The sequence below is a fragment of the Pogonomyrmex barbatus genome, unplaced genomic scaffold (assembly GCF_055798465.1).
Source record: "Pogonomyrmex barbatus isolate J1 unplaced genomic scaffold, ASM5579846v1 scaffold13, whole genome shotgun sequence".
In the NCBI taxonomy this organism is placed as follows: domain Eukaryota; kingdom Metazoa; phylum Arthropoda; class Insecta; order Hymenoptera; family Formicidae; genus Pogonomyrmex; species Pogonomyrmex barbatus.
The window spans coordinates 2154360-2173779 of record NW_028297109.1 but is presented as its reverse complement, the minus strand read 5'-3'; the positions used below and the strand labels follow the sequence as shown (position 1 = coordinate 2173779).

General features: G+C 33.2%; 1 protein-coding gene across 4 annotated transcripts; it reads right to left on the bottom strand.

Annotated features, from left to right (window-relative positions):
- Positions 1 to 256: 256 nt before the first annotated feature.
- Positions 257 to 19147, bottom strand: Mf (myofilin). Of its 4 annotated transcripts, none has more exons than XR_016138304.1 (8): positions 18988 to 19147; positions 12613 to 12749; positions 12245 to 12401; positions 11727 to 11815; positions 5422 to 5565; positions 4307 to 4561; positions 1955 to 2051; positions 257 to 523 (listed from the first exon to the last, which is right to left on the bottom strand). XR_016138304.1 is itself a non-coding variant. In XM_089072503.1 (8 exons), the coding sequence occupies exons 2-7, from the start codon at positions 12710 to 12712 to the stop codon at positions 2502 to 2504; spliced, it is 828 nt and encodes a 275-aa protein (XP_088928629.1). In that variant the 5' UTR covers positions 12713 to 12749; positions 18988 to 19147; the 3' UTR covers positions 257 to 523; positions 2493 to 2501. The 4 variants fall into 4 exon arrangements, 3 of the variants coding, with proteins under 3 accessions (XP_088928629.1, XP_088928630.1, XP_025073118.2); XM_089072503.1 differs by lacking the exon at positions 1955 to 2051 and adding an exon at positions 2493 to 2584; XM_089072504.1 differs by lacking the exons at positions 1955 to 2051; positions 18988 to 19147 and adding exons at positions 2493 to 2584; positions 18509 to 18670.
- Between the last annotated feature and the right edge of the window lie 273 nt (positions 19148 to 19420).

Here is a 19420-nt window from a genome sequence, read left to right as displayed (position 1 = left end):
TTTTAAGGATTAGAATTAGATTTAAATTTTACATTACGAATTTAGAAATAATCGTTTAAAATATATTTTATATTTCAGTAATTGCATCAGTTGTCTATATATTTTATGATTATTACGTTTTAATTTATTGAAATTAATAACGAATCAAATAATTATACTATTATTATTATACGTTATCACAATCAATGAGAATATTATTTTAAAAATTGATATCTGAAAAGAAAATGGAATTGGATAAATTGACTACTCAGTAATAAACTTTTGGCAGTGTTTATTTTATTTTTCAGATTATGGATGAACAGTAACAATAAATATATGACGAGAAATGTCAATAAATAAATAAAATTTCGTGGAAACGATATGCACTGATATGATAGAAACGCCAAAATTCTTTCGGGACATGATGTAAGTTTTCTTTCTTTTTTTGATTGACCTTTTCAGCCATCATTTTTTCTTTTTTTATGTCGTTTTTTTTTGTTTCACGCTTTCCGTGTGGCACCAGGCAGTCATCAGTAAGCGTAAGCTGCAAAAAGAGAAACGCGTTGATCAAATATAAAAAGCTGAAACATCAATCACGCGCACTTATGGAAAAATATTTAAAAATACGATAAAGATAATAAATAAGAAATCATATATAATGATGTTGATTAATCGCGTTTATCAATGCGACATTAAGATAAGTTCAATTTTTAATTTATTATTTTTCCATAAGAGTCTAATTTCGAAATTTCTACAAAAGGAAGAAGTATATAAAGTAAAAATCGATATGTGACATGACAAATAAATACAAAATTTTAAAAATTAAAAATTTGCCATTTGATATTTGCTTAGCAAATCAATTCTTCTAATTAATTTTTCAAACCGTACGTCCTTTTGTGGAAATTTTCACAAAATTTAACAGAATGATTTCATGGAACTTTTATACAAGTTAAATATTAAAAAACTCATAGGTGTTTTTTTATATGTTCTCGTATACGGTGTAATGTTTCGACTATACTGATAATGGCAGTTAGTTATATATAAACACGGTAGTAAGGCATTACATTAGCAAATAGCAAGCTACAATTATGAGTGGTAACTTGAACTATTCTACGCGATATTTAATATGTTGATGTATTAATTATAGACAGCATACTACATCGGACAGAAATATTACACCGCGAACGAGGTCTCCTAGTAGAGGTTGTCTGGGGATATTTGAGACATAAATAATCGATACACAGGTATCTCATTGAAAAAAACTTGAAGTATAATGTACATATTAGTCGACTGAAAATATATGTACAGAAACAAATAAAATGATAGGATATTCGTAAAATATAGGCTTTCAAGTCATGTACAGATCATCATGAGATATGTTGATTGTAAAACAACTTTTGATTAGATGATTACGTTCGATTACGATTATGTGAGGAATTAGGATGATGTTTCGTTAACGAAACCCTTCGGCTACGACGCTTCTGGACTGCCGCTTTTGTCTTCGAGGACAGCCGAAAACAATTTATCTTTGCTAAACGTTGATCTCACAAGCAAGTGAGTGCTATGATTTGCGACTGCTAATAATCGCGGGCGATATATTGATCTTATTAACACTAGAAGATATACAAGCTTCCGCCACGTTGAAAAAAATCTATTGTCTTTCTTATATTTATTTTTACTTAATCGCGAAATAATTAAATTTGTGAAATTAATAGTAAGACATGGATTTTCTTGTCTCCTTTCTCTCTTTCCACCTCTTTTTATTGATATTACAGTTATAAAAATTTCGTAAAAAAGATTTCCTAGTTGTTTAAAAAAAAAGTTAGACTTAAAATCAAATTCTTCTAGTGTTAACAAATAAATGTGGCGAACGTATATCATGCAGCGATCATATCATTTGCGAAACGGAGCTTTTTTAATCACTGTACAAACAATTATTTTCAGGATCAGACAAATGTTGTTGTCGGGCACATACCGCGTGTTCGAGATTCTGTCTGCGGCTCCTCAGCCGAAGTAACGGCTCGGTAATTAATAATTACCACAATGATTAGGGAATACTGTTGTAACGCACTCTGGAGAAAACATTTGGGAAAAACAAATCTTAATGTTAATGCATGAATACATGTTGTAGTTGGGATTACGCGAGGGGAGGAAATTTTCCGACGAGACTATCGATATACAACTAGTTTACAAGAGGAAAGAAATACGTGGTAGCCCAAGGGTTAAGAGGCCCGAATTCTCTCTCATTCAAACAGCCGTCGTAACACGGGCCTATTACAATATGTATACGCTGACTCATCACTCTTATTTGTTACATTCTACTTGCATGTTAATAGCAAATGTAATACGCTTTAATATGACGCAAACGAGGACCGTTTTCGGAGTGAATTGTGATGCGCCATCACTATCCCCGCCAACTCTGATTATTGATTGTTTGACTTATTAAACGAGTAAATGGGGTGCGGGGAATTCAACACTTCGATTTCACCACTTTAATCTCTTATCTCGCTCACTTTTTTCACTTAATACGTGGTACGTTTATTATACCACGGGCTGGTAAAGTGAAATCGTGGAACTGGCTGCGAATAATAGTAGTATAACGCTCCTGAAATGATAGACATTCGTTTGCTGTAGCATTGGTCTCATTACATTAAATCTGCATCAGGGACACTCTCGGTTTCAAGTCGATAGAGTTGAGTCGTTAATTGAACGTCAATCACTTGTCTTTGGTGAGACCTCAAACAGTATAGAAATCAAAAATGTGTCTAAAAGGTGTCTGAAGAATATTTATGGACGTTAAGGCACCTTTTGGACGTTATTTAAAATTTTCAGTATTCGTGTATGCTATTTAGTTTGTAAGAGAAATGTGTCATGTTCATCTTTAAAAAAAAAAAAACAAACTAATTGGTGATTAAGTAAGAACAAAATTTCGCAGTCTATCAAAAAATGTGGAACGCGTTCAAAAAACAAAGCTGGCCCGAAATGTCGATTTCACCAGCTTGGCACCAGGTGTTCTCAATTTTACAGTTCGACGAAGCTGACGGCACGGCGTTGTACCTATGCCAAAATCATCAGCAATACCGTCGAGATGCCAAGTATCTCTGCGACGTATAGCCGCGACGGTTTATATTTTCGATCGAGGTGACAAGCGTAAAGATATTTCGACCCGTTTTCCGATGTCACGACTGACGATGACTTATGCGATAATGACGATAATTTATGCTCGAATAAGCCAATTCAATTTTTGAGAGAATTTTTAAATATTGATCATACGATCGCTACATATCATTTTCTCATTTTTCTAAATTTTGCCTAAATTTTATATAATCAAATTTAATTATTTTGTATTTTAATTATTTTTTAAAAGAAGTCTTCACATTTCTATTCTTAGAAAGATTCGTTATCCATTTTTTGATCAAAAAATAATCGAAAGTCTTCGTCAGTGGAAACATTGTCCTAAATGTCTAATGGGATTGATAAGCATGAAAAATTATCAAAATCCATTTCGTAACTATGGCTATTCTACTGGTAAAAATATAGACGGCTGAATGAGTTTCAATAGCTCACTAGTATATCACGAAAACGAATGGAAACGAAAAACACTTCTTGCGAAAAAAAATCTCGTCTTTCATAAGATTGTGTTTAAACTGTAATTTAACAATGTATATTAATAAATGCATGTCACGAAGGTGCATTATGTTCTAGACTACTGTGCCTTGCTAGTTGACAAAATATAAATTTTTAAAAAATTATGAAGTTATAACAATTTTTACTTTTTGCAATATTAATGTAATCATAATTTCTCTAAACCTTCGCAATAGTAGTCTAAACATACATTTGCAATTACGAATGTCTTTTAAAGCCTTTAAAAACAGTAATCGCAAATATTGTAATTACTGACTACAAATTTATGAAAAATATTCTTTTTATCAAGATTTAAATTCATAAATTATAAAATTTGTAAAATTTTTTTCAATTTGATTCAGAAAATTCAGAAAGTTTAACGCGTAGCATGTTATGCCACAGTCTAACGGAAATTTCACAATGTTTCGACATCTTTTAATAGCATCTGTAGTCAGTGTTTGTCAATGACCAATGCCATAGTACGTCACATAAACTTGTGTAACCGTGATTTACTGCGGCGTAAATTTTTATGTTTGAAATTTTTATGTTTGAAACTGTCATCACTGAATGAATACGATCCGTCGAATTGATACATTTTTTGATCAATTTAATTTAATAAAAATATTAGATTGGCATTGATCTTTGATCGCCATAAAAAAAAAAGAATGATATATTGGGCCAGATAGTCAAGAGGCATACATACCGAAGGGCCTGAAGGGATGTCGGCTCCACAAATAGCTACGTTTAATTGGACTGAGATAGCTATCTCTCAGAAAAAACGGTGTACGGTATTGAGCGTAACTCGGAATATAGGGCGCGTAACTCGGGTACCACCATGGGTCCCTGGTAAACGCACTGATGGGTGCCATTGGTGACGGTTCCAGGAGATCGAAGAGCGGCTTCCTGCGCAGCAAGATCGACGGACGTGGCAAGAAGAAATCGTCGTCCACGAGATTACCTGCGCACGAGATGAATTTTATTGGAATCGATTGCAGACTGGTTCGTGCGGACAGCGCTGAGCTCTCGCTCCGAGGTAGGTAGATATTGTTTATAAATATATACTAGTTACGCAAGATTGTATACGCGGCTGTAAAGCAGCCTTGGGACTCCTCTCGTGAGTTAAAACGAAATATTATTAGCAGCGATTGTTTAGCAAATACTATCTTTACGAGCTACCAAAACCGTTAGAGTGAGATAATTTCTACAATTAGACTTTCATTAATCACAAAATTGAGATGTGTATCTTTCCATATATATATATATATATAAAACTTATACTTTGACGTGGTGAGAGAATTCAGCGTCTGAAAGATTTATTCCGTAGGGGAAGCTAAGTATTCCAACGCACGCAAGTGCGATCCGGAAGTCGTGGTACAATCGTATTGTAGTATTGTAAAAATTGTTTCGGAAGTGTCGTATTGAGGTATTGCGCGAATTACATAATTATTTTATTAAATATTCTCTTAAAATACAAATGTGTATAGAATTTTACGATTAAAATAATTATTTATTAAAATATTTATTATTTTGAACATTGCTATAATTTAGATGTTGATTTGTATTTTACAGATTAACAGTTACATAATCGCAGTTAATAACTCCGCTGCTATTGCGCATCATATCGAATCAAAAATCAATTTTAAATTGAGGAAATCTGGATCTATGAAGGTTGTATTAAATATTTTATATTTGTTACTATTCGGTTACGTTAATTTCTTATGCCGTTTTAGTCGATAAATCAAATTGCAAATATATTTAGTATTGATCAGAAAAACATGCGTACAATGGGAGTAATAAATATTCGCGCTTGATACTTACCGTGAATATCGAACAATCGTTTCGTACTGAGCGGTGGGCTTAAATGACGAGCCAAAAGCGGTGATTTGCTTGGGTACATTCTGTCGATGTCCGCCAAGCGATTCAGATGGTCATTCCAAGCCTTCTCAGCGTCGAATGGTTTTGCTGTATCGTGTAATTTCGCCATTCGTGAAAATAAAAATAAAAATCAGCCGATTTATAACTTTATTCGTTTTTCTCGACGAACACATTGCGAACACTTTTTATTTGATTGATACAAATATTAAATAATTCTAATAGCTTCAATTAATTAAATTAAATTAAATACTTCTATTAAACTTTAGCTTTATATAAATTAATTTAGCAAATAATTTTGCTAAATTATAAACTGTTAATATAAAAAATTCACGCATTCGCTACGTTTCGTTCAAGAAAGAAAATATATCAATTATTTTATATAACGTCGAGAATCCGCAAAATTCGTATTATTTTGATTTTTACACACAAATATTATATATAGATACTTGATATACAGATATCTCGAGTAGTTTATAAAAAATGTATCGGACTTCTCGTCGTTAATCACTTTAATCAAGGAAAATTAATAATTAACATAATAGTATAATATTTTTTGATATTTCGATGAAGAAATTAACATAAAGTCTCATATTTATTCAATCAATAATTCATTAATATGCGATCGATCTTTTTGATAAATAACTTTTAAAATCTATTTGAAATAACACGTCGTGCCTAATAACACATCAGTATAATTAAATTTGTTTTCATATGGCCTACAGTTTGCCAAATTGATCTCTGGTTGCGCTCCATTTTCTCTTCTCTTAGTGTTTTAGCAAGTAGGCATTTTAACTCAATCATTTTCACAGTATTCGCTTTCGTAATAATATTCGTACTAAGCACGTATACATACATTCATCATGCATGAAACACAACAAGCATTATTAATGAATAATATAAATTATTAAATTAAGATAGATTTTGGGAAGTTATTTAGCGCAAGTTATTTTTTTATAAATATATATGTTCAGTTCTGAGAAAAAAATAATAAAACTTACTTAAGTTATAGTACTAGTGCATGATTTTTGTTATTTGTACGTTAGCGAATGATGGACCTTTAAAATATAATTAATAAGGAGAAGGAAACTTTGTTGACTTGCGATACATCGGCAAGACGAGCCGTTTCAAACTCTCGCTTAAAGTTAAAACTCGGTTTGCCTATAGGAAGTACAGGAAATTAAAATGCTAGGGTTTCATCCCTATTTCATATCGTTGTAAGCCGTGCGCGTCTAATAAATATTTTCAAGTATTCTCTATATAATAGAAAGTCTACTGACGAAAGCTGGCATAAACTCGCGTCACACACGAGCCTGTGTGTAAAAAAAATCAACGCTGTCACAAAAAAAAAATAGCATAACGTCACGTACAGTGAAAAAAGCATACTAACCTGGTGGAAAAAAAGCTGCTTCAAAAAGTCGGTGACGGAAAAAAGGTGCGACGGTTTGTGTTGTCAAAAAACAGCTCGGTTATCAAAATTCGTAAGTGGAAAAGAAATAGAGAGACGATGATTTGTACTGCTAAAATGCGGCTCATATGCCTGATTACAGCTATGATTGCTAAATTATGATTGCTAAACTTATTAAATTTTTTTTTTTTGCGTGATTATTAATCGTATGCTTGGTATTACCATTTAAGCTAGGCACTAAGCTCGGCACTAGCAATAAATGTCGATTTCGTAAGGCTATCAATTTTTGACTGCTTTTGCTTAATAACGCTATTAGTCCTGCCAATGTTATTAAATTTATCTAATGTTAAATTAAATATTTATTGATTAATCTTCCTTCAAATAAAAATAATGATCGATATATTAATAATTTGAATTTTATTATTTTAAATTTATAAACTTGTAAATATTGCAGTTATGATATTTTTTTCTCGTTATTAATGCTACAATCTCTCATAATTCACCAATTTTCTGTTTGTCATAAGTTAATCGACCACACTGCCTAAGCTTGAATAAATTATGAAATTTTTTATTAAAGATCGGTACGTACTAAAATTCAGCTGTGTAATCCGATGTGAACTATGTACAGGATTCATGGCAATCCTGTAGGCATATTGCGACGATCCGTATACATCCGTGTAATCATCATAGATTAGCAGTCGTTAATTATGCAATTCCAGTTATAAAAAAGTCATGTTTGGCGCAGGTGGATCACTTAAAAGCTAGAAACGGGGTTTTGGGGTGGTTGGGGATCGGAAATTAACGAAAGAAAAGTACATGCCATATCCTGAAAAAGATAGAAATTTTTGGATCTGGTTGTAATTAATTGCACGTTAATTTATCTATTGTTAGTAAATACGCGTGCATGTATTATTGCCGATTAGAGCATGTATTAAAAAAAAAACTTTCGATTTTTCTTTGTATCAACTTGGATCTCCCATATCTGTAATTTTACTTTATCAGTATTACCTGTTGTTTTTAATTGCTTGGAACGGTAAATGTATAAATAACATAAAGTGTATGTTGTTAAAGAAGTTTCTGTCAATCACATATAAATGTAATTTGGTGTGTATACTTGTATTATTTTTTACTATTATTTACACTAGATATATATGCATTAATAATTGAAATATTTTAGAAATATTTTTTTATGGGAGACAGGAGATAATGTAGTATCTGAAAAATCGAAAGCGCAAATTAGAACGCGTAAGCGTCGAGAGAAAATTTCCAGCTTTTTCAAGTTTTGGCGGCCATGTTCTATTTCAGTTTATTATTTCTTTTTCAAAAATTTTTTTTAAAAAGGAGAATTTTTCGCCATCTCTCTGTCCACATACGCACGATTGCGGACGTACTATTCTTTTTTGACAGAATTATACGTCCATCACGCATTCTGTGCGAGTCGCAGTTCTATTTTATTTTCATAATAATTGTGTTGCTCAAAATAGCGCGCATAACAATCAAAAAAATTAATTTTTTTTTCAACGTTTTATCCCATTTTCGATTCTCTTTCTTATGGCTCCTTTTCAGCTCATTGGTTTTTCACAGTTTTTCAAGCTGCGACCTCCACCTCAGCTGTAAGAGTTAAGGATTCCTCAATACTGCGTGCCCGTATCCTGACCCTGTGATTGTCTCATATCGCAAATTACGAATTGAAAAATAGAATTACGCATTACACAAATTATAAAAAGAAATGAATATTTTCTTCTCTTTCTTGATCTTTTCCAGCTTATTATTTTAAAACATAACACGATTAGATCTTTCATTATATTTAAAATGAATTGTTTTCAAATATAATTTCAAATACTTTGATATATTTTATTAATTAATATAATTATTATATAAAATATAATCAAAATATTATATGTTCAAGATGATAAATTAATCCATTGTTATATTTATTTGTATATATTTATTTTACAAATTTGGCGATATTATTTAATATTGTCAGGCTGGAAAAGAGATAATAAATTTAAAAGTAAAATATTTTTGCAATGAAAATGTTTTTGATAAAAAAAATTTACTCATAATGTTTTCAATTCGTTTGTAAATTTCTAAATTAAAGTCTAACAATTTTCTACTTCTCTCTCATTCTCATATCATATAATTTTGTATTTTGGTTTTTAGTCATTTGGTCAGTATTTTAAAATGGCTTTATATTGTTTCTTTCCACGATGAATTTATATCTGTGAAAAGTCGTGAAGTTCTCTCGACTATTGTTTTTAATACGTCGAAAAGAGGACGGAATTTTATGCAGGATTTTGTTATGAGATTGTGTCTTGATTATAAATTAATTATCAAAAAGTAGCTAATATTTTATAAATAATAATTGTAGCATATGATTGTCAGATGTGATTTGTATCTGTAATTTTATTGCTATACTTAAATTTAATAAAAAATTATGTTATTATAGAATATTTAGAATATTTATCATGATTCAAAAGTATACTCTAAATGCATGATTATGCATTAATTTAATTTGTCTGAATATCATAATAATATATAATTGATAATCAAATTAAAAATTTAGAAAAATATGATTATGATGAATATATAAGATGATCCAAAAATTGCACGTTAACTAAGTCATCTCTTTACAATATATCACGTTACAACAATTATATTAATTCGTTCGAGAATTAAACGTCATATTTAATTCTGTACTTAATAAAAAAAATTGTATAAAAAAAATTGTCAAAAAACTTGCGAGTGAGTAACTATATTTATAGCGAATAACTTGTTCATACGTTTTAAAAAAGCACTACGTTAGCGATTGCAAAACCACGCGGAAAAATTTATTAGACATTAAAACGTTAAGCAATTACTCGTTTGCACACCTATGGGTGAAAGAGTGCGTATGTATATATGTAATAGTGTAATATGATATTTGTAAATGTAAGGGATCGTACGTAAGCGGGATTATTGGGAACGTGCATGTGACTGATTAGTCGATCGTTTTTCGTAAACAATGACGTCGCGCTCGGGAGGTGAGCATGATTCGCTCTTTGGTCTCCCATTTTCGAGAGATCTGTTGACGTCTAAGGTCGCTCAAATCGATGATGCGATTCAGTATTAGCCACTTGTTGGGTCTAGCGCCTGGAAATCAGAAATCAGAATCTGCTCAGCGGCATGCGAGATCGCGCTAATCGACAGTGATGCCCCACTTTGATGACTCTGAATCGTTACTGGACATACGGCGAACTAGGAAATGCTTTCTCTCTAGAGACGAGTCACAGGGCGACACCTCGGGCACGACACGCATGATCCACGTGTGATCCATGATCGATGGAACGATGTGCGATGATCCGTGATGCCTGAATGCTCGATTCAACGTTAGGGATGGTATCAATAATGATTGATTTGCTGATATAGCTGCTTGTTAAAGTTAAATGATTGGTCTGGTCATTAAAAATATATGATTAGAAATGAGAAATTTTTATATTATTATAGTGAAAAAATATTTATCACGTTTATTTGATTTTACTGAATAATGAAGATTTATTTAATGGATTATTTTGATATTATTTTGATGTTTCAAATGACAAATTACATTTACGTCATAATGATTTAAAATTTATCAAATTAGGATATTATTAAATATACGATAATGAAAGGTGATGTTAATTTAATGCAGAAAAACTTGGGGCGATTGTAATATTTGTTATAATTCGATTTATCAAATATATCATATTGAAATCAATCGTAATAATGGCTTTAAATAATCAATTAAATTAATATTCTATTACAGTCCGCTCCAAATTTTCCTAATTGTGATTATATGACAAGCATCTTATCATAAGTCATGTCAATTCGAATTCGATCTTGATCAGTTAATTAGGATCAGTCAAGGATGTATTTATAAGTGGAGCGTCGCGAGGCAGAGAAGTCTTCAGATATTGAAACATATTGTACATATATTTGTACGTACGTAAATGTGTTCTCATATAGCGATATATAAGTATAATAACTTAGATATAAAGAGAGACGCGTAAAATAATTAGTATTACACATGGTGCGTGATATGAAGGTAGACACGATTATTATTACGATTTACAATGAAACTAAACAAACGGTCCGATTGACACGTACGTTCAAGAAGTTGCACACGCATTTTACACAACGAAGTAACGACACATGACGTAAAGTCGGGATTCAGGGGGGGGGGGCGAGTTTGGCGGATAAGGGGGTGATAAGTCCGTTTTCTGATAATTTCTTTTTTCCTCGGTTAAGTGTGCAGGCAAGGTGGAGGATAAGAATGTGATGTACGGTAACCTCTCCGGGGAGGCGTTTCTGGCTTCTGAGAAAGGCCCGGAGAGCCGCGTGCATGCGTAAGATGCGTAAGATGTCTTTCTCTCGAAAATGGAATCGTTTCATTCCGCTTTGATCATCCCCTTTAGAACGCCGGCCAGAAGCCAAAAGCACCGGGTTATACATCGAGAACTTAATTCTAGGAAGGTCCACGAGAACAAGTATAGTTATTTGTTAACACATTTCGGTATGGTACGCCTTGATGATATTCATAATTCACTCTGTGCGTTCATGCTCATTTCTTACTCTCGTTTTTTCGGTTCTACTTTATTCCGCTCGTTCTGTTTTTCGTCGCGTTTCTCGTTCTCCCATCTTTTCTCATTTTCTCTCACACTCTCTGTCTTTCTCTCTCTTTCTCTTTTTCTCATTCTCGCTCTCTCTCTCGCTCTCGTTCGAGGTATTATAAGAGTTTTCGTTTCGTTTCGTGCTTTCGATTCTTTCTCTAAGATGCCGTTCACTCTCTTTTGGACTCTTTTGGTCACAGTTCTTTAGTACGTACCGGGGGTGAAGCGTTCTACGGGTTTGTACTGATGGGGATACAACTGCCTTGGCGAATAACCGTAGATCTCACGATGCACGGGCAAATACCTAAAGCGAAAAGTCATTATTAATGACCTAATTTACAATATCTAATATTTAAGAAATATTTCTAAATTTTACGATCAAAAGTAAAGCATTCGATATGTTAGACAAGTATGACATTCTGCCGTTATATTGATTATTATCACTCGAAAATTGGAGTAAAATTTCGCAAAGTAGGCCGGCACACATATATTTAGATTTCCGTGTTTTTGGATGTCTGCCAAGAATCGATAGACAAGATGATATCAAGAACACATTCATTGTACAACTAAAGCTAGACACAATTATTTAAAAAAGATGCTATATATAATATAATACATTTCCGTTTTGTATATTTTGGTAATCTCTAATTTATAATTTTAATAACTCTTATCAATCACTTCATTCGTGGAACGAACGAATGAGATGAAAGAAGAATATGATTTGCGTACACACCTGTATCCGGGAACATTAATACGGTCGGCTGCGTGAATCGGGTTTTCGTAGATTGACTTTCCAAACGGCCACGAGGTGGAATGCAGCTCAGGAAAATCCGAGCGGAAAATGCCGCGGGGCCTGTGAGTGTGCTCGGGAGCTTTGATGTCATCAGTGCCTGTTTTCGTTTTGTACCATTAAAATAATCTCTCTGATGTTTTTTTTTTCTTCATACATTTGATAAAATACAATATTAAAGTTGAATTAAAAAAATATACATGTAATTATTCTTTATCGCGAATCACCCTGTACATAAATGCAGAATAGACAGTTGTTGGAAAATTAAGGAGAGATAGATAATTCCGTGTGCGTTGAGATGAGCGTCTCACCTTTCAGAGCCCGTACATAACTCTGCCAAAATTTCGCCTTCCTTGTGATGGGCTCGTTGCGCCCGATCATATCGAGGTTGCTTCTGAATCGCGCATCCATTTTGCCACTCTACTGAACTGCTAACCACACTCGTTCGCTGTAATAAGTGAAAAAAAAAAATAGGTAATTAAATTGCAGCTTGCAATTTTCATCACGTTAAATTTACGCTAAATTTACGAATCGCGTAAACATAAAAACGATTGATCTGATTTTGTGAGAATATAATAATTTCTAATTTTTATGTTGCAACATGTAAAGATGTATCTTTTAACGTTCTTCAATCTAAAAATGTTCTCTTTCTTTTAATCTCTTGCATGTAATGGCATTTGCAATTAGCAATTAATTAAGTTACAATAAAATAGGAAACATATAAAATGTAGCAAACGAATAAAATTATGTCCATTAAAATTTTGTTAGTGCAAGAAGACTTTGTTGATTATTTTTCGAATAAGAGAAAAAAATATTAAATTACGGAACTTTTTAAATATAGTTAGAAGCAGAGCTTCTATGAGAAAATTTTGCAATAGGCGCTACACAAAATTCTTGCGGCTCAAGCCATGATTGCATAAGCCACCTTAAATTTAACAGCTTGCGTAGGTGTGGGTGTGCTTTTTTAACCTTGCCTCGATAAACTGTATCCCATTTCCGCGATCCATTATCATGACGCATTCATTTCCTTTTATTTATTCATGATATAAGTCAATTCCGGTACATGAATTCATAGATCAGCCCTTGTTTAATCAATTATATCCTTTTTTTTCATTCTTTTTTTTAAATTGTTGATTTTAGAAACTGTTACTCGTAATATTTGTTTTTAAAAATCGTCTTTCACAAATATTGAAAATGTAAAGAGATTGTTAAAAACTGTTACATCATCATATTTAATTATTAAAACTCTTTAGTAATGTTAGACGATATGAGAAAAGTTTGGAAGATATAAATCAAACTATTTTTATTTTCCATACTATGCGTTTCTGTACTATGCGTTATTTCAACATTTTTTTTAAATCACATGAAAATTATTACAATGATATAATGCATTTTATCTTTAAACTAGACTGACATATTGATAAATTGACGGCGTTAAATTTAAGATTTGTAATTCAAAAATTGTCACGTAGCTTTCTTTTCGATCGCGTGAGAAAGCAAGATTGGTTTCTTGCGTCGGCCAATCGTAGCCTGTGACACAAAACGGGAGCATCGTTTTTCTTTTTGTTGACGCAACGTACGCTAATTTTAGCGTCACGTGTATTTTATAGTCGCCCTGGATCGCCCGAACGGTTTCGCAGATATTCCTGTTTCATTCTCGGCGAGAATGACTGAAGGTCGCGAAAATGAAGTGAAAATGGGGTTGCCCGCCGTGTTGATTTTATTCAAAAAATGTATCTGACTCATTTGTATTAAATGTATGTAAATGTGGTATGATTTGAACGTATGATATTATATTTTTGATGTAAATATCGGGTTCGATTTTTTTTAAGACATATATATCTATTTTTTTAATTATTGTAAATAATTTCAAAATTTGTAAAATAATTTCAAAATTATTATTATTTCAAAATAATTTAAAAAATATTCTGACATTGTTTTGTTCACTGAGCTAGCTTCTAGTTTTCAGTGAGTCTAATTTTCACTAGATAGCTCATTGAAAACTAGAAGCAATTTATTTCTCAACTTTTACAAAATATATATGCATATGTGGTGTGTAATAATAACAATTTAATTAAAACAAAATTTTTAAGAATAAGTATATGCAAATTAAGAGAATTAAATTTAAATCAATTTTTTTAGGCTTTTATAAGTCCGATTGTTGAATTGAATTCTTCAATTTCATCTTAGATCAAAGATGATTTATTTACAAAGTATGAGAGATAAACAAGTCCCTAAAATTTTCGTAATTCGTTCTCCAGTCTGCATTCTCGAGTAGACAAAAAGGAAGGCGTCGCGGCGCTCAGAAGCGACGCACCGTGACGCAAGAGTCCCGGATTCGTGGTCGCTATATTTAGGTTGCCCGGGCCCCGGTCCGTTTTTAGTTGGTAACAGGTGGAAGCGTCAAGAGAAGCTACGCTCGAAGCAACATAGTCGACGAGTCTCCGTCTGACTTTGACCGATTTTCGTGAACCCCCATTAGAGACTCATGGTACCGGTGTGTCCCGACGATAATGACCTCGTAAAATCCGTCGTAGCCATGGTAATTTCAACATCGGATCTCGACGAACACATACAATTCAAAATTTATAACTATATGATCTTAATTATATCTTGTAAATTGAAGATCATGAAGATTATAAAGATTATAAAGATTTGGAGAATAATTTTTTATTTCACGAATTCGAAAATATTTTTTTTATACAAAAATATATAAAATATATTAACAGCGTATTGAGTTAGGCATAAAACGAAATTTTTGAAATGGCGCGTTCAGAATCTTAATCTTTTAACTCATCGCAGCTACTTCTAGCTAAATCGTCCAAGAATATCTTGACCTTAAAATCGTATTTGCGTGAACACAGGCCAAGCTACGAATGTTTGATATGCTAATCAATTTGCGTAGATTCTATGTCAAAGTAGAGTTAAGAGAGATTTAGCAAATATTTTTAAAGGCTAAATGTTATATATAATAAGAAGTTGATTAAAAATGTGAGTGCGAGAAGGTAGCGTCGATGAAAGTAATTGTAATTTTGTTTTGTATAATCAAACGAGGAATGCTGGAAGAAAAACAAAGTTGAAAGACAGGTCTCAGTAAAAGAGAGAAAATCCTCATTCGAAGCGTGGTAATCTAGATGACTTCTAAAAATATATATATATCTTTCATGGCGCGGTCAAAACAGATCATCCGGAACGTAGATCCAAAAATTACAATGTCTCACTACATGTAAAACCGATTAGCGACAACTCGAGAATCAGATCAATTAAGATTTCTGTTTTGATTAAAATATTAAGCTAATGAGAAAAAAATTAATTAATTACATGAATATTTTACTTGTATACATTTGCTTGTATGCATTTAAAATATTATTCAAATAATTTAAAGTGAGTTTAACCTTTTAAAACGTAGTACAGTTTTTGAATTTTTGTTAGAAAGATCCAATTACAATCTAAAAATGTGTGTTGGAAATTTTTCATAAAAATATAGTACTAATTATTTTTCGAAATATTATATATTAAATAAAGATTCACAATTAGAATATTCTTTTCTCTTATTATCACTTATTGTAATTTACATATGTATCGCATGTATTGCGAGAGTGAAATACAGGACTTCATATTTGCTTGTCTTACGAATACGTCATTGCGCCATGAAAGACATGACGAAGGAATTAAATAATCAGGAGGTTTGGCACTTTCTCGCTAACACGTGCGAAGCTTTAGCTGACCCTCGCAATGCATTGCAAGGGGATGACGGTTTACGACTGCGCTTCCACCTGTCGTTTTAACATTCTTGGCTGAAAATCGCGCACTGCTCACGCCACGTGACTTCGTAAGACAACCAAGCTTGACATAATACAATTTGATTAGATAACAATACATTATATATTCTGTTAAAGTGACGTTCACTTTCAATTAATTCAAGATTTAATTTTGCTGTTTCGTTATCATCATCAGAAAAAATTTTTCCGATTTTCAAACAATATGACATACTAAAATTCTATCAACATGACTATTACTAAACATTCTACAGTAAAAATGATTATTTTTAGAGAATGAAAGTGTCTTGTACATGCGGCTGAATTAGAAAGTGTTAGCTAGTGTTAGAAAGTGATGTTGACGGTTTGACAATCGGGCGATCGAACGCGAATTTTCTAAGTGCATGCTTCTTTAAATTCTGCGGAGCTCGCGTGACTTGTTAAAAGTCCCGGTGGAATCCGCGTGATTGTCTTGAAAGGAACTATGCGAAGGAAAACTTTTGTACATTGTAATATTAATACTGAAACTTTATCGACACTGGCGCGTTACGCGGTAAAATGCGCGGGAAGTAATAGCGATCGTTCAAGTCAATGTCCAAGTTAAAATACTCAACGACAATACCACATAATTATCATCATATAAAAAATCGTTTTAATCTAATGCATTACATTTGTTGTCATTTGTCATTTAAGCATAATCTGCGTGGGGCGACTTAAAAGTAGTAACGCTTCAGTCTGATCAGACGTGCCGTTCAAGCTGACGAGATCTTTTTTTTAGATGGCACAAAAATGATAGCGGTATGACGATGTTCTTTAATTAATAGGCAAATTGTTTTGAGTTTTAACAGTAGAAAGGGAACGGCTATAGCAGACATGCATCGGTCTTGGCGAAACGAGCGGAATGGCTATTCTCGGCCGGCGATATAAATACGTGATCGCGCGCGCACTCGTGTTACGTAAGTGTTTAAACAAATCTTTGCCAATTATTATAAACAATTCGCCACTTGCAGGCGATTGGCATAAGCTCGACGATCGTCAAGCGTGGCGCACGAGGCTCAAATTGGTATTGCAATAAAAAGGAAACCGTAGACGACGCGTACCGGCCATTGCCAAGTTTTGCTTTCACGAAATTAGAATTCACCGGAGGCGGTGGAAACGAAAGTGCGATCAGCAGGAAAAGCGAAGACGATAAATTTTCAACGTTAATAAGAACTGTCTTATAATTGTATTCGAGACACCGTACACAAGGCTCCTGAATCTTCCGAGTTTCAAGCGATTCTTTTGCAGTGAAATTATTATCTACTAGAAGCGATTTTATAGATCTATAAATACTTCTGAATAGTTTTTTTGAGTTATTTGTGTTCATTGGTTACGAGAAAATATTTTTCGATCATTAATATTATTGACTTCATGATTATTCAAATTTATTGCAATTGATAAAAATTTATATGTCTTTAAGGTTTAACTTTGTGGCTTAAAAAGTGAGAAAATAAAATAATTGTTTTTTTTTTTAATGAATGATACTGTTGGGAATCATACATACATTGAAATATATTTAAATATATCACATAGATACATTTTTAATTATATAATAAGACATTCCAAATTTAAAAACTATTAATATCACATTTAAAACGGATATAAAATGTAAAAATGAAATTTATTTTTAGCAGGGAATAAGTTATTAAATAATCTCTTATAATATAATTAACAAATGTTTATTTAGACTGTAAATGCAATTTTTACAGAAAAGTAGCAATAATATATGAATATTTAAATGAACAAGTAGATGCATTACGCAATGACGCAAGTTCGTATTACTCGTCCGTCTCTCTGAAAGACTCGTTACATACTTTTGCGCGGTTGTACTCGATTTTGAACATATAGCTGTCAGAGAGAAACGTCATTTTAAACGGCAACGGGTAGCAATTTAGTCACGCAAAGCAAAAATAGTGTTCTAGACGTGAGATCACGAATGAGGTCGGGATTACGCATAACCGACAACAACATTCTTGCGAGTTAAGGTTAACATATATTAAAATAACATTGAACAAGTTATATCGATCAATGACATTAGATTAAAACTCAGAAAATTTTGCGATTATAAATTTCGAATAATTATCATTAATTTATCGTTATAAGTTTTTGACGAATTATGACAGACTTGACATAATTACAGAACTAATACAACAATTTTTTGTCTACATACATTGTTTTTCATTATGGCTCAATATTATATTCCAAATGCGTTAAAAAGCTATTAATCTAAATCTGCTTCGTCAATCAATAAGCCTTCGATATTAGTTAGTGACATCATTAATTAGCGAATAGCACACTTGTGAGTATATATACACATACATAAAAGAATAGAGTAAAATGCAGAGTTGGCTGTTAATGCGATTAACACGCAGTATCGCGTGAATAGTTAGTTCGAAGAGCGAGTTCCTACTAAAGATATGCGACGCAGTTTGCAGCGCAGGAGGACCACGTCTGACCAGGCGCTTCTTTCTTCACTGTCGCACAGTAGATCGCGGACGCGCTCGTTAGGACGCGTTGGAAATCGCTTCTTTTTTCACGCGATTGAGGCAAAATCCCTTGCTCCTCCCTTAGGTGCACTCACGTGGGCGCTCATGTCACCCCCCCTTTCCTCCCCTCCCCCCATTCGCTACTTTTTTCTTTTCGTAGCTAAAACTTTTCCCCGCAACTTCCGTTATCCATTTTCTTCTCTCTCTCTCTCTCTCTCTCTCACACGAAAAAAGAAATGTTTCGTCTCTTTTGATGAGAGAGAGAGAGAGAGAGAGAGAGAGAGAGAGAGAGAGAGAGAGAGAGAGAGAGAGAAAGAGACTGAGAGAAAGAGAGACATAGAGGAAAAAGAAAGAAAGAAAGAAAGAAAGAAAGAGAGAGAAAGGATATAGGATTAGCCTTTACCTAAGTATTTCGGGCGACCGTTCGGTTCGGGGATTGGACCTTAGACTGGGCTGCTGCCGCCAAAAGTGTGGACTAGTATATCGTTGATGGTGAACACGGTGGCGCCGATCTGGCGACGGGATCCGGGATAAGCCACGCGACATTTATGGCACAACCCCCGCCAACGGGAGACGATTGGTCGAACGGGATTATCGTGGGCAGGAAGATGAGGGAAGAGAACAAAATGTGCGCGCCGCAGCTTGAGCTTGCGTCCGAGATTACACATTTCGGATTTAAGCTGTTGATGTACTGTGCTCGTACGATTATGTCGTATACCTCGTACTTGAAGGCTCGAGAAATGCACGCATGAATTCTAAAGACGCTACGCAGAAACGCAGCGGCGTTATATAACGTTAATGTGAAATTGCGTATCCTGTGCGTATCCACTTGAGAA